Below are 18,283 nucleotides of genomic sequence, written 5' to 3'. Positions count from 1 at the left end.
CCTCGCGGTCCTGACTTCCTTGCTCATGTTCTTCTTCCTTCTACTTCTCATTTGGACCTTGGGAGCTCAGTCCAGTGACAAAAATAGTTATCATTCCTACTGAGTGTTCTCATTGAAGTATACCGAACTGTACCTAACAGAATACTTTGCCTGAAAGCTACATTGAAGTTATATAAACTATAGTCTCCAGTTAACTAGAGAATTTCAAACTCGAAGATTTATGAATGAAATAGTTGGAATTTCTCTACAGTGTCCTAAAAACTCAATGAGTAGCAATTCCTAAAAAACATGCAAATGTAACAGGCTCTAATCTCAAAACAAGACTGGTGAACATTACATTTACTGTCTTTCTCCGTTTTGCATATTTTTGACTATATTGTTTTCCTGGAAGGGAAATACCACTATTGATTTGTTTTGTCTTCCAGATGGTTTGACTGATTGTGTGGACCCAGATTGCTGTCAACAAAGCAACTGTTATGTAAGCCCACTCTGTCAGGGCTCACCAGACCCTCTTGACCTCATTCAACAAAGCCAGCCCCTCTTCTCTCAGCACACTTCAAGACTCTTCTATGATCGAATCAAATTTCTTATTGGCAAGGACAGCACTCATGTCATCCCTCAAGAGGTCTCATTTGACAGCAGGTATGTAGAAATTTATTTTGTCCTTACTAAAAGTGCTCATGATTTTCCTTCAGAAAAAAAAAGAAAGAAAATTGTCTTCTAAGGATCTAGTGGTTTCTCATCCCTTCCCACAATAGTGCTATCTTTCTTAAGATTTCTATTAAATGCCTACACTGTTAGCAATTTGTTTCTAAATGCCAGCTGGCCAGATTCTATAACATAAAATTTATAACACATGTCTATGTCTGTATAAAAATGGGTATTTGATGACAAAATGGAAGGATAATTTGCAAACTTACTATTGACTTCTGAAATCTTTTTGAAAAATCTTGAATTTCAATAGCTAAATTTTAGGTTCTGTTTCGTGATGAAAAGTGTTACAAGATCAAAGGGTTGACTGATTTCATATCTTAATGGGAAATTCAAAATGAGAAATATCTGTCTTCTCAGATGGCTCAAATGAATGAATTACCTCTAAAGATCTGACAAGGTCCAATCCATTTAAATCAATTCACTTATTTAAAGTATGATAACCATTGAATACCAATGAACAAATCCTTATTATTAATAATAAACTTTACTAGTTAGTGCTAGGTATAGGTAGAGCAGGAGAGATGGTTTTGGTGATTAGCAGCACTTACTGCTCTTTCAGATGATTCAAGTTCAGCTCCCAGAATCCATGGTGCTTCACCACTATAGGTAACTCCAGTTTTCAGGAGATTCAACGCCATTTTCTGACCTCTGTGGGCTCTTATATACACTTTGTGCACAAACATACACTCGGGCACACAATACATACATACATACATACACACACACACACACACACACACATACACACATACACACACACTAATACCACAACCCCAAAGATGCAATATGTCAACAGTTTGAGACCAGTGACTATCTAAGAAAATTACTAGTCAATGTTAACCTTTATAGAGTAGAAAGGGGAAACATAAAGATGTATGTGGAAACTTTACTTAATTCCCTTCTCTTCAGTTGAATACTGGAACTCTCACTGAAGCCAAAATGCTTTTCTTTATTTTATTACTATGTCGTTCTGCCCTTTTGAGCTTTCAATATAACCCAAAACCAATGCCAATATATCTCAAGAAATGGTTTTTCTTCTAGAGACTCTAGACAAAGTTTGTCTTCCACCAAAAAATACAATAATTCCCTCTTCGAAACGTTCCATCTTTGAAATGGAAGTAATCAATGGAATTATTTAGATATTGAAGACTTACTTCTAGAATACAAAAGGACAGAAAAACTTGAAGGCACTCATTACCTCCATGTTTCTCATTAAGGTAGAGGGACAGTCAACTCTATAGCTTTCTCCATACTTGAGGAGAAATCAGTACCAAAGAAGGGAGTGATTGAGAGGAAAAAAATAACCTTCACGACTTGAGATGTGTTGAATAACATGTTGAATTCAATAAGGGAGAAAGTCAGGACCTGAGAGAGACAGCAGACAAGTCGTTGTGACCCAGAGCAGGGCACTTGAGTGATAAACTTAGAAAAGTCAAGACAAACAAACCCCTGTGCTTCAGCTTCACGCTTCAGCAGTGCTTGCTAGGCACTCACACAGTGAAGAAAACTATTACTTTGGGTGGTTAATGCCCTTGTCCTCCTCCTGGTTTGATTGAGTTTTCCCATTCTTTTGTAAAATGCTCCAAGTTATCATTTGACTCTGCAAGTCGTATTTAAATTCAAAACAATGGGTCTCCATCCAGAGGTCTCTGCTATTAGAGTCCTAGCTGTCAGCAAAGATTTTCCTGGGAGAGTACATGAATACAAGCAATCGAATTGTGTTTTCTCTGACAAAAAAAAATGTATTCACTTTTCCTTGGTTTACCTTTGGGCGAAATAAATTCATTTTTGTTCACATATGTAAATGACAATTACAATCTCTCTGGTACACCCATATAATACTTTTTAGTTAGCAATGCACCTAAGCACATACTATTTCATTTTGTTTTCACAGTATCCCAGTGAAATGGGCCAATTGTATTTGGTACATTTTATATATGAGGAAACTGAGATTCAAAGAGACTAAATCACCCAGACAGCAAGTTTGTATTGTAGCAACCCCTGTAAACTTTCCATTACACCACAGCTGCCCCATTCCCACTTATCCTTAAGTTCTTCTGGTGACATGAACCAAATTTATCTTGGATAAATGACACAAGAAACTTTGAAACCAAGAAGTTCTTAAAAAAAACAACTTCAGTTAATAATATTTTAATAACATGAGTTATAAACTTTTAATCAGAGCTAATGAAGTACTTCTTTGGAGATGAACACAATGAATGTCGTGAAATGGACATTTTGCTACACGGCTACTGCTATCATGTACTGATTGTGTATCTGACCTCTGCTAGCCTTTGATCTGTGTTATTTCATCTAATTCTCATAAAATTGTTCATGGGATGATTCTTGAAAAGTTTCCTTTTTAAATGAGGAAATTGAGGTGTCAACAAAGTCATAACGAGTGTCAGTCCCTGGATTTGAACCCATGCACACTCGTCCTGAAAGCGTGAGCCACAGTGGCTTGAATAAAAAAAAAACTGGAGCATGTGACTGTAAAGACTGTAAAGACTGTAAAGACTCATGACTCTTACACAACCTTGACCGTAGACTAACTTCTTTCAAATAAATAGAAGATATGTAAATGCCATAATTCACCAAGTCATGTTTTTTGCTATTTTTGTTTGTTTGTTTTGGGGGTTTTTGCCTTTGCCGCATAGCTGACAGACATCTGGGTACACAGGTAAAGAAAGCATTGCTAATGGCTTCAGCTAACTATTGGCGACACATGATCCACACAGCTGGCTTGCTGCTGCCCATTGTGCCACAATCAGAAGACTTGCTAGAGCTGCAGACAGCAGTATTTAGCTATCTAAGGGTTGCAAGGCCACATACAACAAATCCTTCACCATTGTGTATCACAAGAAGAGTAGTTTTCGTTCTACTCAATTGGCTACACTGGCACAAAAGAAGCAGGTGGGATATGTACCTTCTCTGCCCTGTGGTGTGTTGGGGGATATTTGATCACACTGTGAACCTTGATTGTGTATTTGTGCTACTTAAGTAAAATTAACCTTGAGTCAGGTGGCCGTGTTAGCTAGTTGAAAGAAAGTAATCAGAGAACCTCAGAAAGCATCTGGGAGAGATAGAGAGACATGGGAAGTAGTAGGGTGGGGTTTAGGGTGGTATAGTTCTGGTTTGGTGAAGCTGACGCATGGGGTCTACTGTAGATGCCGGCAAGGAGAGAGGATTAGCTGGTTGCTCCTCAACCTCTCTGTGCTCGTTTTCACCCCAGCCTTTTATCTCAAGTCTTCTTCATAATTAGAGTGATAGAGATTTCATTATAACTACCTTTAGCAGCAGTGGCAGGGCCAGCACCTGCAGGAGCAGAATTCTCTCCAGGCTGCAGCCAAAACCTCCTGGCCACTGCTAGAAGCAAGCCGTTAACTGCGGAGTTGTAGTTGCTAGCTGAGATGGTCGTAGATCAGAGCAAAGCCACTGTGCTAAGATAAAACAATATTTGTCATTGTGTACCAAATGTAACAAACTTTTTCATACCACCAGCACCCAGATCATGACACAGAGACTTATTATTTGTTATGAATGCTCAGTCTTAGTTGAGGCTTGTTTCTGGCTAGCTTTTAAAACTTAAATTAACCTGTTTCTCATCATCTATATTTTGGTTTGGGACTTTTTTCCTTTCATTTTGTATGTTCTTCTTCCCTGCTTCCTCCCTGTCTGGCTAGCTGGCGGCTGCCTGACTGTCTGGTCCCTGGTGTCTTCCTCTCTTTCTCCCTCATTCTCTCTCTCAAGCCTAAATTCCTCCTCCTACTTAATCCCTCTACTAGCCAGCCCTGCCTATCCCTCATCTGTCTACCTATTGGCCATTCAGGATTTTTTATTAGAACAATCAGGTGCCTTAGACAGGCAAGGTGAAATAGCAACACATCTTTACAGAGTTAAACAAATGCATCATAAATAAAAACACATCTTTACATAGTTAAACAATTATTCTGCAGCACAAACAAACGCAACACATCTGTACATAGACAAATATTTTATTCACACAGCGATGGTGTAATGTCTGTGAAGATGCAAGTTGCCCCCAAAAAAGTCTCTAGGAAACTCAACTCAATTGCCATTTTTTCCCTAAAAACAACTGGCCCTGTAGCACAAGTTTTTTTTTTCTTTTTTTCAATCTACTCCAAACATGACTACGAAGTAAACCACATAATCTACATGCCCTGTATTACTTATTACTTTTTAATAATGTAAATAGGTGAACAGAAGCATTATTGATCTTTAGTGTCTAAGCATTTAATCACTATTAATAATGTAGAAGGTTTTTATAAATATGTAAAAACAAGAGTACATTAAACTAAATGACAGCAGTAATTTGCAAAGCCAGACATTTCACTCGCCATCACTAATGGAGGACTGCATTTAAAAGCAACATCTTACCAGGGTTACTGCAACCACTGACAGTAAGTCTGGCCAAACTCATTTATCTACTTAGTAACGATGAGAGGTTGATCCCCACAATACTCTTCGTCATGTGTCTGTATCAGATGTTGTTCAAAATTATGCTCCAGATGCATTTTGTTTAGCCTGACATTTATGAAGGGACCAAATGTAAAAAATTGATTATAAAATTCTTCTAGAAAATTCACAAAGCTAAGCACTGCCAAGCACACAGTTACCTCATAGGCGGTCTGGAACTGAGGAAAAGAGGTTCCTCAAGATGGGACAAGCAATGCCTGGCTAGCGCGTTGCTGTTTCCATCGTACCTAGGTCATTTACCAATATTGTAGTGACATGTGTTTCTCTGTTGGTATTTGAGGTTTTCAACTCTGATCTATGGAATTTCTGTGGCTTTTCTTGAAAAGATTTGATGACTATGTAGCTGGGACTGATCACTTTCTCCAATTGTCTTTATATATTGGTTATCATTTTACTTAATTTATGGACTTATATTTTGGTTTTAAAATAGAGAAAAGATAAAAATGAAACAGAAACCAAGCAGTGGTGATGCATACTTTAATCCAAGCACTCGGGTGGTAGAGGCAGGCAGACATCTGAGTTTGAGGCCAGCCTGGTCTACAGAGTGAGTTCCAGGACAGTGAAGGCATCACAGAGAAACCCTGTCTCAAAATTCACCCAAAACAAAGAAAGATAAAAATCACACTAATAGAAGAAACAATATTCCTAACCATTAGTTTACTGAGTGCCTATGTATACTTCATGGCTAAACTAATATATACTTTTCCTTTAAGACTAAGCTAATAAACTCATATAAGAAGGGGTGCCCTGATTTACAGTGTCTTATGTACCACCAAACATGATGTTAGACATCTCAGGTCCCTCTAAAATGACAAAAGGTCTACTTTTATGATTAGAGTATATTATTATATTTCTCACCTAGCATCATTTTCAAATACAGTTTTAAAATCTGAAAGTTTTGCCTGGATGATACCTCAGCAGTTTAAAGCACTTGCAGTTTGAGCCTGGTGACCTGAATTTCATCTCTGACACCCATACAAAAATCCAGATGGAGTCATTTGTGTCTGTAATCCTAGCACATCTATGGCCAGAAGCTTGTGTACACAGAACACACGCAGACACTAGAGAAATCCTGACTCAAAAAAAGGGAAAAGAGAGAACCAACATCCAAAATGTTGTCCTCTGTCCTCCATACATATGCTGTGGCAAATGCTCCTATCTGTCTATAACACACACACACACACACACACACACACACACACACACACACCACATGCAGCACACATGCAGCACGCATAAACGCACACACTAAATAAATTATAAAATGTTAAAAAGTTAAAACTTTAAAATCTCACAGCAGTGCTGCTGAACATAATTACAGAGGCCTCTTGTAATATCTACACTTAGCTGAAAAGTTCAAGGATTGGGATCAAACTAAGTTCATCACTAAGCACATGATACTCATAATGAACTACAAAGCAAAATGAAGTTAAACAAGATGATAGGTTTCCTCTACTTCTTTTAATGGAGCAACTGTTGCATTGTGGTTTGTTTTTTGGTTCATATTGGGATGTATGTTTTGTTCATACTGTATATAGTTATCTCTGATTTATAACATTCCTTAATCAAGTTCTACAAGGATAAGAGTCAAGTCAGATTTCCCCTTTCCACATTTTGAATATCTATTGCTATCTGGCAAACTGCTTCAGGTAACGGATTAAAATGTTTTCTTATTATTATCTCAAAGGTCTATAGGTTAGAAATTCAGATATGATATGGCCAAGATGACTTTTCTCTGCTCCATTATGTGTGGGGCCTCAAAATGCATCAAATAGCTGGAAGCTGAAACAGTAGGACAACAATTGGGAACCTTTCTGTGTACCTTCAGCACTTCTCTAAGCTATTTGAGTTTCCTGATAGCATGGTGAATAACCAGCTTTGTGTTTGTTACAGTTCTTATATTGTGTCTTTGCCCTATAAGAATGAGTGTCCCAAGAGACAGAAAAGGGAGGTGCCAGTCTCTTAATGTATGGGCATAGAAATTTTCCAAATGCCATTTGTGTCATATGCTACTGGACAAAGTCATCAAACAGCTCACCCAGATTCAAAAGGGAGGGCATGAGTCCCACTTCTTGATGAGTGAAATATTAAAGAATATTTAACTTTCTTTTATCTATCATGACATGTTCCCAGATCCTAACATATTGCCTCACATAAAGCAAGTTCAAAATTTAGCGTTTCCCTAAGTGGCTTAGCTGCAATGACTTTCCTTTTGAAACAGAATCTCACATAGCCAATGATGTCTCAAACTCCTGATGCCTTAGTCTGGACCTAGTGATTTCTGGCTTTAAATGCATGTACCTCTATGCCTGGCCTAGTTGCAGTGATCTTGAAAGACAGGTGTTCTTTTCATATTTACCAATGAAATCAACCAATATTGGTTGCATAGAATGCACAGATATTATTAGGTACTTAAGTAAACCAATTCTCAACTGTAAAACCAGCCTAAAGGTAAGATTCCAAATCTCCAAACAACACAGAAGCAAAACTCATAAAAGATGAAGTGATTATGTAGCAGTACTAAAGTAATCACTCATTTTTATCTTATAATATCTTCCACCACTGTCACAGTCTGCCAATAATTGACATCATTCATAACTCTGTATAAGCATCAATAATTCTTTCTACCTTCAGTGGGCTAGATAATCAAGATTTAGTGCCAAGAAAAAAGCTAGAAAATAAGGAACAACATCAAGTAGTTCAGAGGAATACTGCTGTTAACGTCCTCATTTTAGCATGAAATATTTTCTTCTGACTCATTAGAAAACAAGAGAGGTACCCCCAAAGAATTTAACATCCTGAAACAGGAAATTCCTGCACTCTTACCCAAGCTGTCTTCCTCTTTACTGTATCCCATTCAATAATAAAAGCTCGATTAGTCATGATACCTGGTAATAGCCATAATTACTTACCATATCTTATTTAATAAAACATGCTTTTCTGCACTTGCTGAGCTGAAGATATATGCCATTTGAAATTCTATTAATGGCAAAACAAATTATTGACTGAAGACTGAGGTTAAAGGAAGGTTGCAGGAAGATGAACACTGTTAGCAAAGTTGCCAGCGTGAAAGGAGACTGAAACCTAACAGTAACCACATATATACTCATTATTTTTAAGTTTATGTGTTATGAAAACTAGTATTTTCAGAGTAACGTATGACTTTATTCTTCTTCAGAAGGAGACAGCAATGATATCACATTCCTCTGACATTCTTAATACAAAGCAATGTCCTGATAATGATACATTTTTTAAGACTGGCAAAGCTTTGTAGTTACTCATTCCTTCCACAAATATTTCTTTAGAAACTATTCTGCAGCAAAAATTGTATAGATGGGCGTAAACATAAATAAGACAGTCCTTTCAGTTACAGAGTTTGTATTCGAGCAGTCAAAATCAAGATCTAATCATTACACATTTTGTATATATATATATATATATATATATATATATATATATATATATATATATGTAAATATATAATCATGTTGTATCCCATAAATACACTAAAATACTATGTTCCATTTAAAATTAAGAAATAATGATCTGGGGATATAGATCTGTGATAAAGTACTTTACTAGCATATTACAATCCCCAGATTGTATCCTTGCCTCTGCGAAAATGTATCAAACAAATATGTATTTACTTAAAATAATTATACTTTGAAATAAGTTTGGTGGATCTGGAATATTAGGTTTTTCAACAAACCCATTGTTCATCAACTCAGTGTTCTCAAGTTCAAGTTATTTGATGGAGGAGACAGGTAACCTAGCTTGCTATAAAACAAGAGGTATCCTAGTAGATGCAACAAAGTCATTAAACCGTAGCAGAAATGAGATTGACCAACAGGTTTTCAGCAATAACACGTGATGGAACTAATTGGTTCTGCTGAACATAAAGAATTGCTAAAATTGACACAGTCAAGAAACTATTGATGGCTTGTAAGAAAAATACAAAGAATATCTAGACAGACAATGGGTTACCTTTATACAAGCAGTTCACCGTTTCATGGTTAGGGCTCTAAATTTTACTGCAACTTAAAGTTTTTGTACTAAGTAAATGAATTCAAAGAAAAAAATCAGTCATGAAAAAAATTCCATTTACCATAATAAAAAATCCCACTAACTACACTTTGGAGTCATATTATCATGATAGATCCTACAGTTTCTTTCAAGGTAACCCGAATATCAGAGGATTGATAACCATTTCAGTTGTGATTTATGAACATTACTACATTTACGTGGTTCATTTGTTCATCCAGTGATAGACACTCTTCTAGGCTCTAGGCTATAGGGGACAATATCTTTTCAGCATGGCAAGGAACACAGGCAATAATAAAAAAGAAATTGAGGAAAGAACGAGTACTGTCAAGTGAAATTTAAAGGAAAAAAGTCAGAGACCAAGAATGATCACTTTTGACAGAGTGGTCCAGAGAAGCATCCCTAAGGAGCTAACACTAGATCAGAGTCTTCACAGTGCATGTCTGTATGCCAGATGATTAGGACATGAATATTTTTTACCACTTGGACTCTTATACAATAGATTTTTACACAAGTTGAGCCTGCTATTGACTTTTAGGTGTCATTAAAGTAAGATTCTGTGACATTACGTGCAATGAGAAGTAAAACAAATCTATCTAAAAAAATTACTACCTAGTAGTTATTATACAAGGTTTTACTGATAAATGCTCAAGGGCCCTGCCCAGAAATACACTGAGAAAATCTGAATCCCTCAGACAAACTGAACAGGCTTTACGGAAAGAAAATAAGCTGTAGCCCTCGACTATTTCATCATTAATGAAGGAAAACTGTAGCCAGTCTTCATCAATTAGCTGAACTCAAAAGGAATTCAATATGTAGCAAACATTTGCTGATTTAGAATTATTTTTTAAAAAGAGAAATAAAGAAAGTTAGTACTTTAGAGGGTTTTTAATGAGATACATTGTTATTACAGTATTCAAGCATCCACGTTAGCAGTTTTAAGATTTCATAAGTAACTAACTCACAGAATTCCACAATATAGTTATTTGTAATTTCACTGAAGTACAAATTTGAATCCATATGCTTCCTGTTTAACTTTCTAATGAATTACTTGTGAAAGCACTCTATTTGTTAATGGCAAGTTTTCAGATATTTTTTATCTAGGAACATGAAAAGCATCAGACTGTGTATGCAAGTAGTGGTTGGTGAACACACACACAAAGCAACAATTGCTGGACAAACTAGTAGGCTAAGAACACGAATATTGGCATTCTCAAATTTATCACCTGCTCACCTTCGTTTCTTTAAATAAAAAAGCACTATTTATGACCTCCCCACATCTAGGAAAGACCTGTCCATATGCTTATGCTAGGGCTGGAGGGGGTGGCTCCTTGTAATTCTGTCTTTACATCTTCCTTTTCCTGAGAAGCCTCATTTGTTTATCTCCTTTGCAGTTGTTGTCCTAAGTGGGAAGGCGGGTTGTTGATGGTTGCTAATAAAGCACTTTGATCTCATTTGTGTGGAAGGTGTTACATGTGTGAAGGCAGGATCTCCTGATTTTCAAAAATAAAACACATATTCACGACACATTTAAAAAATTATAAAGTGATGAAGGTTCCCAGATTTATAGTGCTGACTAGCTACTGAAATCAGCAGTCAACACCTGGAAGTACCAAAAAGGAAAAAAAAAGTGCAAGTTTCACTGCTTTGAGAGTGTTCTTGGACAAGGAAGAATGAAAAGAAATCAGGGAAAGTTTTTGAAATGGTATTTAACTGATTATTATGGAAATATAAAACTCAAATGTTCTGAGATATGAATTTTTAATTATGAATATCAGTAACTCTCCATAACTCATCTGAGCACAAAAAAGTATTTTCTTTTATTTTAGCCGACTGATTAAAATGCAAAGGCTCCAATCTTTATTGCTATGTCCTGGTCAGACTATGTGCTTTTGGTCACTCACTAGCTGATTCAAGATGTCATTTTGTTGTTAGAGAAATTAGGTGGCATATGTCTGGCATAGTAAGTGCTTAGTGTTTTATTTATATAAAATGCATATTTGTTATCAGACAATATGAGCAAATAATTTGGAAAGCCCAACTCAAACAAGTCACCATTTTCCCGGGCAATACCATTGATCTAAAATCTCTGTGAGGTGGTAGGAAAGAAGACAAAGAAATGTGGTGGCCATTTTACAAAGTTGTTAAATGAAGCCAAGAATAATTCTGTTTCTTAGGAAAATTTGCAGTGGCAATTCCGAGGAAGCCAGAGCTAGAGCATAGCCATGCCTATAGCTAGGCCATGCCGTCCTTACAGCAGAAGAAGAATTCATGCCCAGGAGATGCCCAACAAGAAGGGCCTGCCCTATATTTAATGACTCTCCATTATATGAAAGGCAGGTCCACAGAGAATGATAGAGAGGTTAATGAGGTTAACAAAGCCTCAGAAGGCTGATTGCAAAGGTAGACCATTTGAGTAATGTTAGGATAATCAAAATGCAAGCAAACCAGAAACAAAAAAATTAAAATAAGCGCATTTCAGACTATTCAAGACTTGCTGCAAGGGCTTACAGGACAAATATTTCGGGATTCAAATTCCAGACCAAAATAATCTTGTGTCTAAATGAAGCAAACTGGCACTTACACAGTACTGAAAATGTAACTGCGTTGTCAGTTTTCTTATTGCTTCAAAACACTTGATCTTTTTCCCATTACTTTGGGGATCTCAGGCATCCAAAGCAAGCCTACTTTTGACAAGCAATTACCAGGGCAGATGGGAAAATAGCCACCCTACCTCAGGGTGAGTGCCCCCATTTTGTTTTACTTGAAACATCACTAGCCATGAGGAAAATAATTCTGCTTGAAAAGCTATCTGCATTTCCCATCGCGCCACCTTTCCCACTGCCATAGAATGTTGATGGACAATACTCCCAGCTGCTTTTAATGTTACCCACGTGGAAAGTATTATTTATTTGGGCTAGTGACCAATGTAGTAGGTGTAAGTCATCCTGCTCTATTTAAGCAAAAACTAATGAAATTTTATTGGGCTCTCATATGAACATGCACTGCACTCGTATTTTTTGAACATGAGCATGGACTTATGCTACAGCAGTAAGTGATTTTGGCATGCTGTATTGACCTAGATAACATATCAAAAAACATCGCATATTCTCTTGAAATACTCTTCCCACTTAAAAAAAAAACTATATTTAAAAAAATCTCAAATGTATTTAAATTAAGAAATATTGAACAGTAATTATATGATAATATATAAATTAGTAATGGGGTAAGTGTGCATAAATTAAGCATTTGAGAAGGTCTATTCATTCATTTTGCCCAATGGCGCAGATATTGTTTAATTCTCTGAAGCAGCCAATTATCAAACAAAATCTCCATGATGAGGATGTTGGCTTCTAATAAATGAACTGTAAGGCATCTGTCACATAGGAACCTCAAAGTAGTCTCTGAAATCCTTTAAGCGGTGCTATGAGGATATGACGCAAGCACTATACAACTTCAGATTTGAAAAAAAAAAGCAGAATTTCTATTGTTTCTGAGCATGTGCTGTGTACTCCAGGCATCCAGAAAGACACAGAGCAGAAAATCACATAGTTCTTGGCCCCGGTGTGGTTCTGTAATAAGAAAGAGCAAGAGATCTCTAACTGTCTTCCAGACAGGCTATGACGTGTGCGGTGACGTGAGTATGAGTGCCATATGATGACAACAATAGGACAGGAAACATTGGCACTTATCTGGAATCGATGAATTGAGTTAAAACATATTTCTGTTTTATAACTTCTGGTTCTGAAGGTACCCCACAGTTCATGTGCTGGTTCACCCACCTTTTGTTGTGACAATTTCAGTGTGACTTCCCAAATGTCAATTGTCGCAAACCTTTACCCGGAGGCTTTTATGGAAGAATTAAAACGCAAGGATTTCATAGTAGTAACATTGTAAATTGTTTTTTTTTTTCCTACCTTGCTATGGTTTGTGCTCTCTGTCTCCTTCCCTAGTTGTTTATACATCTTAATTGGCTGATTAGCTGATAGCCTGCTTTCACTAAAGTTTGGCCTTTACACATGCAGGATCAGCAGCACTTGGGAACTTGTTAAATCTGTAAGCTCTCGGGTCCCACATCAGACTCACCGAATCAGATAGTCTGTGGACATGCCTACTGAAGTTCAATCTTTCCTTCAACAAACCCTCCAGGGTATTGAGGTATACATCCCATCAAGTTTGAGAATCACTGCCTTATAGGAGCGAAAGATTACCACAGAGGCGTTAGGACTGACATCCCAAATTGCACCCTGAAGACCTTCCTATTTATTTTGAGATGGCAATGAATAATGGAAACATCATGAAATCTTTGTTACAACCACTCAGAGGTATTTATATTCCAATAAGGCCCCAGAAGCAGTGTTTCACCCTGAATGACACAGCTTCCAGCTGCAGGATTTATGCTATGATTAACCCCTGTATAAGATGTGATAAGAATGCTCAAAGCAGGCCTCATTATATAGTCTGTCTCTGACCCTTGAAGACTTAAACAAACCGACGATCAATTCAGGAATTTACAGGGCAAAATTCAAACACTAGTGAACAAAGAAGTCATGTGGCCTCTCCAGCCCTGGCCCTCTCAGCGTTCTTTCTTGTGCAGTGTTCAGCTTATGGAAAGGACTTCGCTCACTTGTTCCTATGGAGCAAGTCCCCTACCCTGCCCACCTACTACTTCATCCCCAGCTAGAAAGGTCCTTGTTTTTGAATGTTATACTTCAAGGCTTTCTTATGCGCAGGTTAGCAACAAAAGCAAATAACTGTAACTTCTTGGGCCCTAAACCTCCTTTTCCTTGTGAAAGATTTTAATCAGAAATACAATGCAGCAAATTACATCTTCTTTCAGCAATTTAGTTTTTAACCTTGTTGTTCAAACCAACTTCTGTACCGGAGGTTAATGTTGTTGCCAGGGGTGTTGAATGAATATTGGAAGTTTGACAGAGAAGACAAAAGACAACACATAAGGACAGAGGAGGATAGAACCAAGGGTTGATTGAAGGCTAGAGATAATTTGACTGCGCCATGAAAATAGCAAATACAAAATGAATTAGACCTTTTGCATCAGAGCTGTCTAACAAGCAGTCTGTTAGTTAAATAAGGTTCTCAGTAAAGTTTATTCTTCAAACGTACCTCCAAACACTTCGAAGATTCACCATTTAGTTAAAGTGAGGAAACAGTTCCCTTGGGGTTGCTACCTTAGTATGGTGACAGCAGGCAGGCAGCTTGGAAGCAGGCTGTATTGTCCAGAAAATAGAAAAAGAGACATTTGTGAAGAATGATCTTCCCTACGTGCGTTTCTAAAGTCACACTGGACATGCCATCTAAGTTCAACTTACCTTGTTCTAAGCAAGCATGGCAAGGAGATGTTCTTGTTAAAGACTTAAGGAAGCAAGGCATCACATCCATGTTTCCACAGCAATCCAGCAAAGATGCAAAGCATGCAGTTCCTGACATTGAGAGTACACAAGCACAAAGCATGCACACACACACACACACACACACACACACACACACACACACACACATGATTGTACTGGGCAGATATCTGCTGGTGCAGAGCCAGCATAGGTACAGTCCAGACCTTATCTTCTACCATCTGACTTAAAGACTCTAAAGATTTCTCTATGATATTGAATGGACAAGGTTTAGGGGCGGGGGACATGGATCCTTAAAGGACCTGGATTTGAGGTTAAGCTAGTTTGGAGTTCTATTTTGTTTCATTTTACTTTGTTGTGGCACTACCCAGTGAAGCCAGAGCCTTATACATGTTGCCACTGATGTATACCCTCATCTTGTTTAGATATTTTTATTTTTAAATAAGACCACACTGTATTGACCAGGCTGACCTTAAACTCAATGTGTACCACAAACAGGTCTTGTATATTGTGATCTTCTGGTCTCAACCTCCTGAGTAGCTGGGATTAGAAGCCTGTGTTAACAGGTCGACCCTGAAGGGAATTTTTATATAACAAGCTTAAAATGCCTAGGGCAAGTCAAGTGGTTCTGTCTATATTAGATACAATTGGAGAAATACGGGTACTCTTTGGAATACCAAATGGGGTGATACCACAATGGGAATAAACAAACATACACAAAATAGCATTGGGCTTATCAAAGGTATGCCATGACCATGTACACCTCACTATTCAGAGTTTTGAAAATACATGGGTTATACAGGTTGCTAAAAGCAACACTCAAAGCAAGTTATATAAATGGTACAGAAATTAAATATCCTCAGTGAATCAGTAAAAAGAGGACAGATATAAGGATACCATCTCGAATTAGGAAGCTATTTGGGTTTGGAAAATGAAGTTCACAAAATGGCAACATGAAGGCATAATCAACTCTACTGGCCATTTGAAGCTGGGTGTGCTAGGGGAGAAATTGCGCTCAACATTTTTTTTTTGCTTTGAAACACAGAGGGTGCCTGAGAAGATTTTTCCCTAGTTTTCTATAGGCAATATCAGTCAAAGTTGCTGCAAGTTAAGAAGAATGTTTTAATATTGTCCCTAAATTTAGATAATTTACACTGACACCGAATGGCTGGTACTGGTCAGTGATTAGAGTAAGCACTAGCAACTCAGGTGTAAAAGGAGCTAAGAATTCTTCTTGTGAGAACGTGGATGACATGTAGTGTGTAAATAAGGAGAACAAATGCGGCAATATAGTGGGGATCTTAGAGCATTTAAAGTCTAACACATTACAAAAAGAGCTCAACACTGATAAATGTAGAATAGTATGTTTTATGGAGCTTTATCATTCTGTAAGTTGGTGTGGATCATAAAATATGAGGATTAAAAAATAGGGGCGTTGAAAGATAAGTGTGTGCACATTATTTATGAAGGATGGAGATTGAAATGAATGAGGAGAACTGATAGACAATGTCTTGAATAATGATGACTTTGATGAGCAGTTATCATACAAATCTGTGTGCATCATAAAATATGAAGAATATTAAGAAGCAGAAGAGTCAAAAGACAAGTCTCCTCAGAATGAGATACAGAATGAAGGAAGAGAGGAATCCAGGGAACTGCACAGAATAATGATAGCTTTTATGACTTTTACACTCACTGCCCTGGATTCTTCATAAATATAAGCCATATAGAAAATAAAAGTGCAACAAAAAACAAGGGACAGATCTGTGTCTGCCATAAAATATGAGACAATAATGCCAACCAGGCTTGACAAAATAAAAACAAAAATAATTGAGTCTAGTACAACTGTGGAAAGATACAATATCCAGATTAATGTGGGCAAATAAAATGAGTGAGTCTAGAATTGTGTTACCTAAATAGAGCCAGCAAGCACTAGCTAGGCATTTACATGGCAACTCACAACTGTCTATGACCCCAGTTCCAGAGGATCCAATGCCCTCTTTTGGCTTCCATGAACAATGTGCTCATGTGGTACACTAATATACATGTTGGCAAAACACTGATACACATAAAAATTATAAATATTAAAATAAGCTGTTACTATAGGAATGAAGAGGTTTTATTTTTCTTATTGTTACATTAGGTTTAGAACAAGATTTGTCTGATTTGTCAATAGTAGTTCAAAATCTAGATCTCAAGGACTGTAGGTTTCTTCTATGTTATAACAAATAAAATTTTAACATGAGAATGTTTGAGAATCAGGCACAGCATAGCAGGTGTTAGTGTTCAATTTACAGGTCAGTGATCTGTATCACCGAACTAGGAATATTGGTCTGACAGCTCAGAATATACAAAAATTCTGGTAGCACTAATTATACTATTTCCTTTTGTGTAATACTTAGTGTCTTCTAAAACATGTTGCAGACTGTTCTTGGGGAACTCCAAATAAGTCCTCTCAGCTTGACTTAGAATTAGTTTCTCAAACTGCAATAGAATTTAGTAATGAGGTTTATTGTCTAAAGCAAACAGAGGTTGCTACCTATCTTCATCTGGAGATGTTTTGGTTGTGTAGTTTCTGTTCTCAGAGGTTTTTCTATTACTATTAGCTTTCAGGCGCTTGCCTCAAGTGTTGATTAGGTTGAAAGAATATAAAATCCCACGGTAAAGTTATTAAAGTTAATCAAAAAATCTTGGTCCAAAAATCATGGCCCATCTGAATCTAAGATTTATCTTTCCATCACACCATGAATCCTATGTAGTAAAGGAAAAACAGACCATAATATTCAAGGCTTTAGCAAAATCATTGACATTATTACTTTTCCTTGACCTTGTCTGTTTGAACAACAAAACTCATAAACAAGAGTTCAGAACTTCCAAAGCTAGAACTAGAATCTAATGAAAACTCTCCTTATTACTCACACCTCCAACCAACAGCAGACCAGGGAAAAGTCCTAGATTTCAATCTATTCCATGACCCTCATTTTAAGGTATATACTCCTAAAATGTGTTACAATTTATCAGACAACTTTGAGCTGAAAGCAATGGGCACTTTTATGACTGTATCCTTCAGAAACAGTCCTGTTTAGGAACTAGAATAAAGTATCATTTTGACAAAAAATGAAATTTATGTGCTTTAAAGGGACGTATCCATAAGTGCTTTACTTAAATGAGATAAGGAAAACATAATATCCTTACAGAATACCATATCTTCTTTATAGACTTCAAGTTCACCCAAGGTAGAGGGGAGAGGCTTCAGTAGATAAAGTACTTAGCATGCAAACTGAGTTCAGGTCCACAGCATCTGTGTAAAGCCAGACATCATAGGACATGTCTCTAATTCCAGTGCCTCTATAACAAGAGGGCAGGTGAAGTCAGGGGAATCCACAAGAGCTAGTGGGCCACCTAATCTGATGCATGCAGCAGCCAATAATTAGAGGCACTGTCTCAAACAAGGTAGAAGGTGAAGGCCATTCCCAAAGATTATCCTTGAACCTCTATATGCAAGCATAACACAAACCTACCTATGCACAGTATAGACACACGCTGTGTCATCCATTTAACTTCACTTGCTTGGTTCTATTTTCTAGACATAGTAGCTTGGCAGTGTGCATCATAAGCTTTAATATATTCATTCTTGTATGCATTGATGCATGGAAAATACA

At 37.1% G+C, this 18,283-nt stretch overlaps 1 protein-coding gene across 1 annotated transcript in view; it reads left to right on the top strand.

Annotated features, from left to right (window-relative positions):
* The window catches only part of Tenm1 (teneurin transmembrane protein 1), an 819,764-nt gene that overhangs the window by 661,385 nt on the left and 140,096 nt on the right, over positions 1-18,283 (top strand). The window contains exon 17 of the mRNA XM_085684917.2: positions 426-642. Within this exon, the coding sequence (XP_085541043.1) occupies positions 426-642 (217 nt within the window). The remainder of the gene's footprint in view (positions 1-425; positions 643-18,283) is intronic.

This window comes from Myodes glareolus, chromosome X (genome assembly GCF_982192425.1).
Source record: "Myodes glareolus chromosome X, mMyoGla1.1, whole genome shotgun sequence".
Classification (NCBI taxonomy): Eukaryota; Metazoa; Chordata; class Mammalia; order Rodentia; family Cricetidae; genus Myodes; species Myodes glareolus.
The sequence above is the reverse complement of the archived record's forward strand: the minus strand, read 5'-3'. Positions and strand labels throughout refer to the sequence as shown.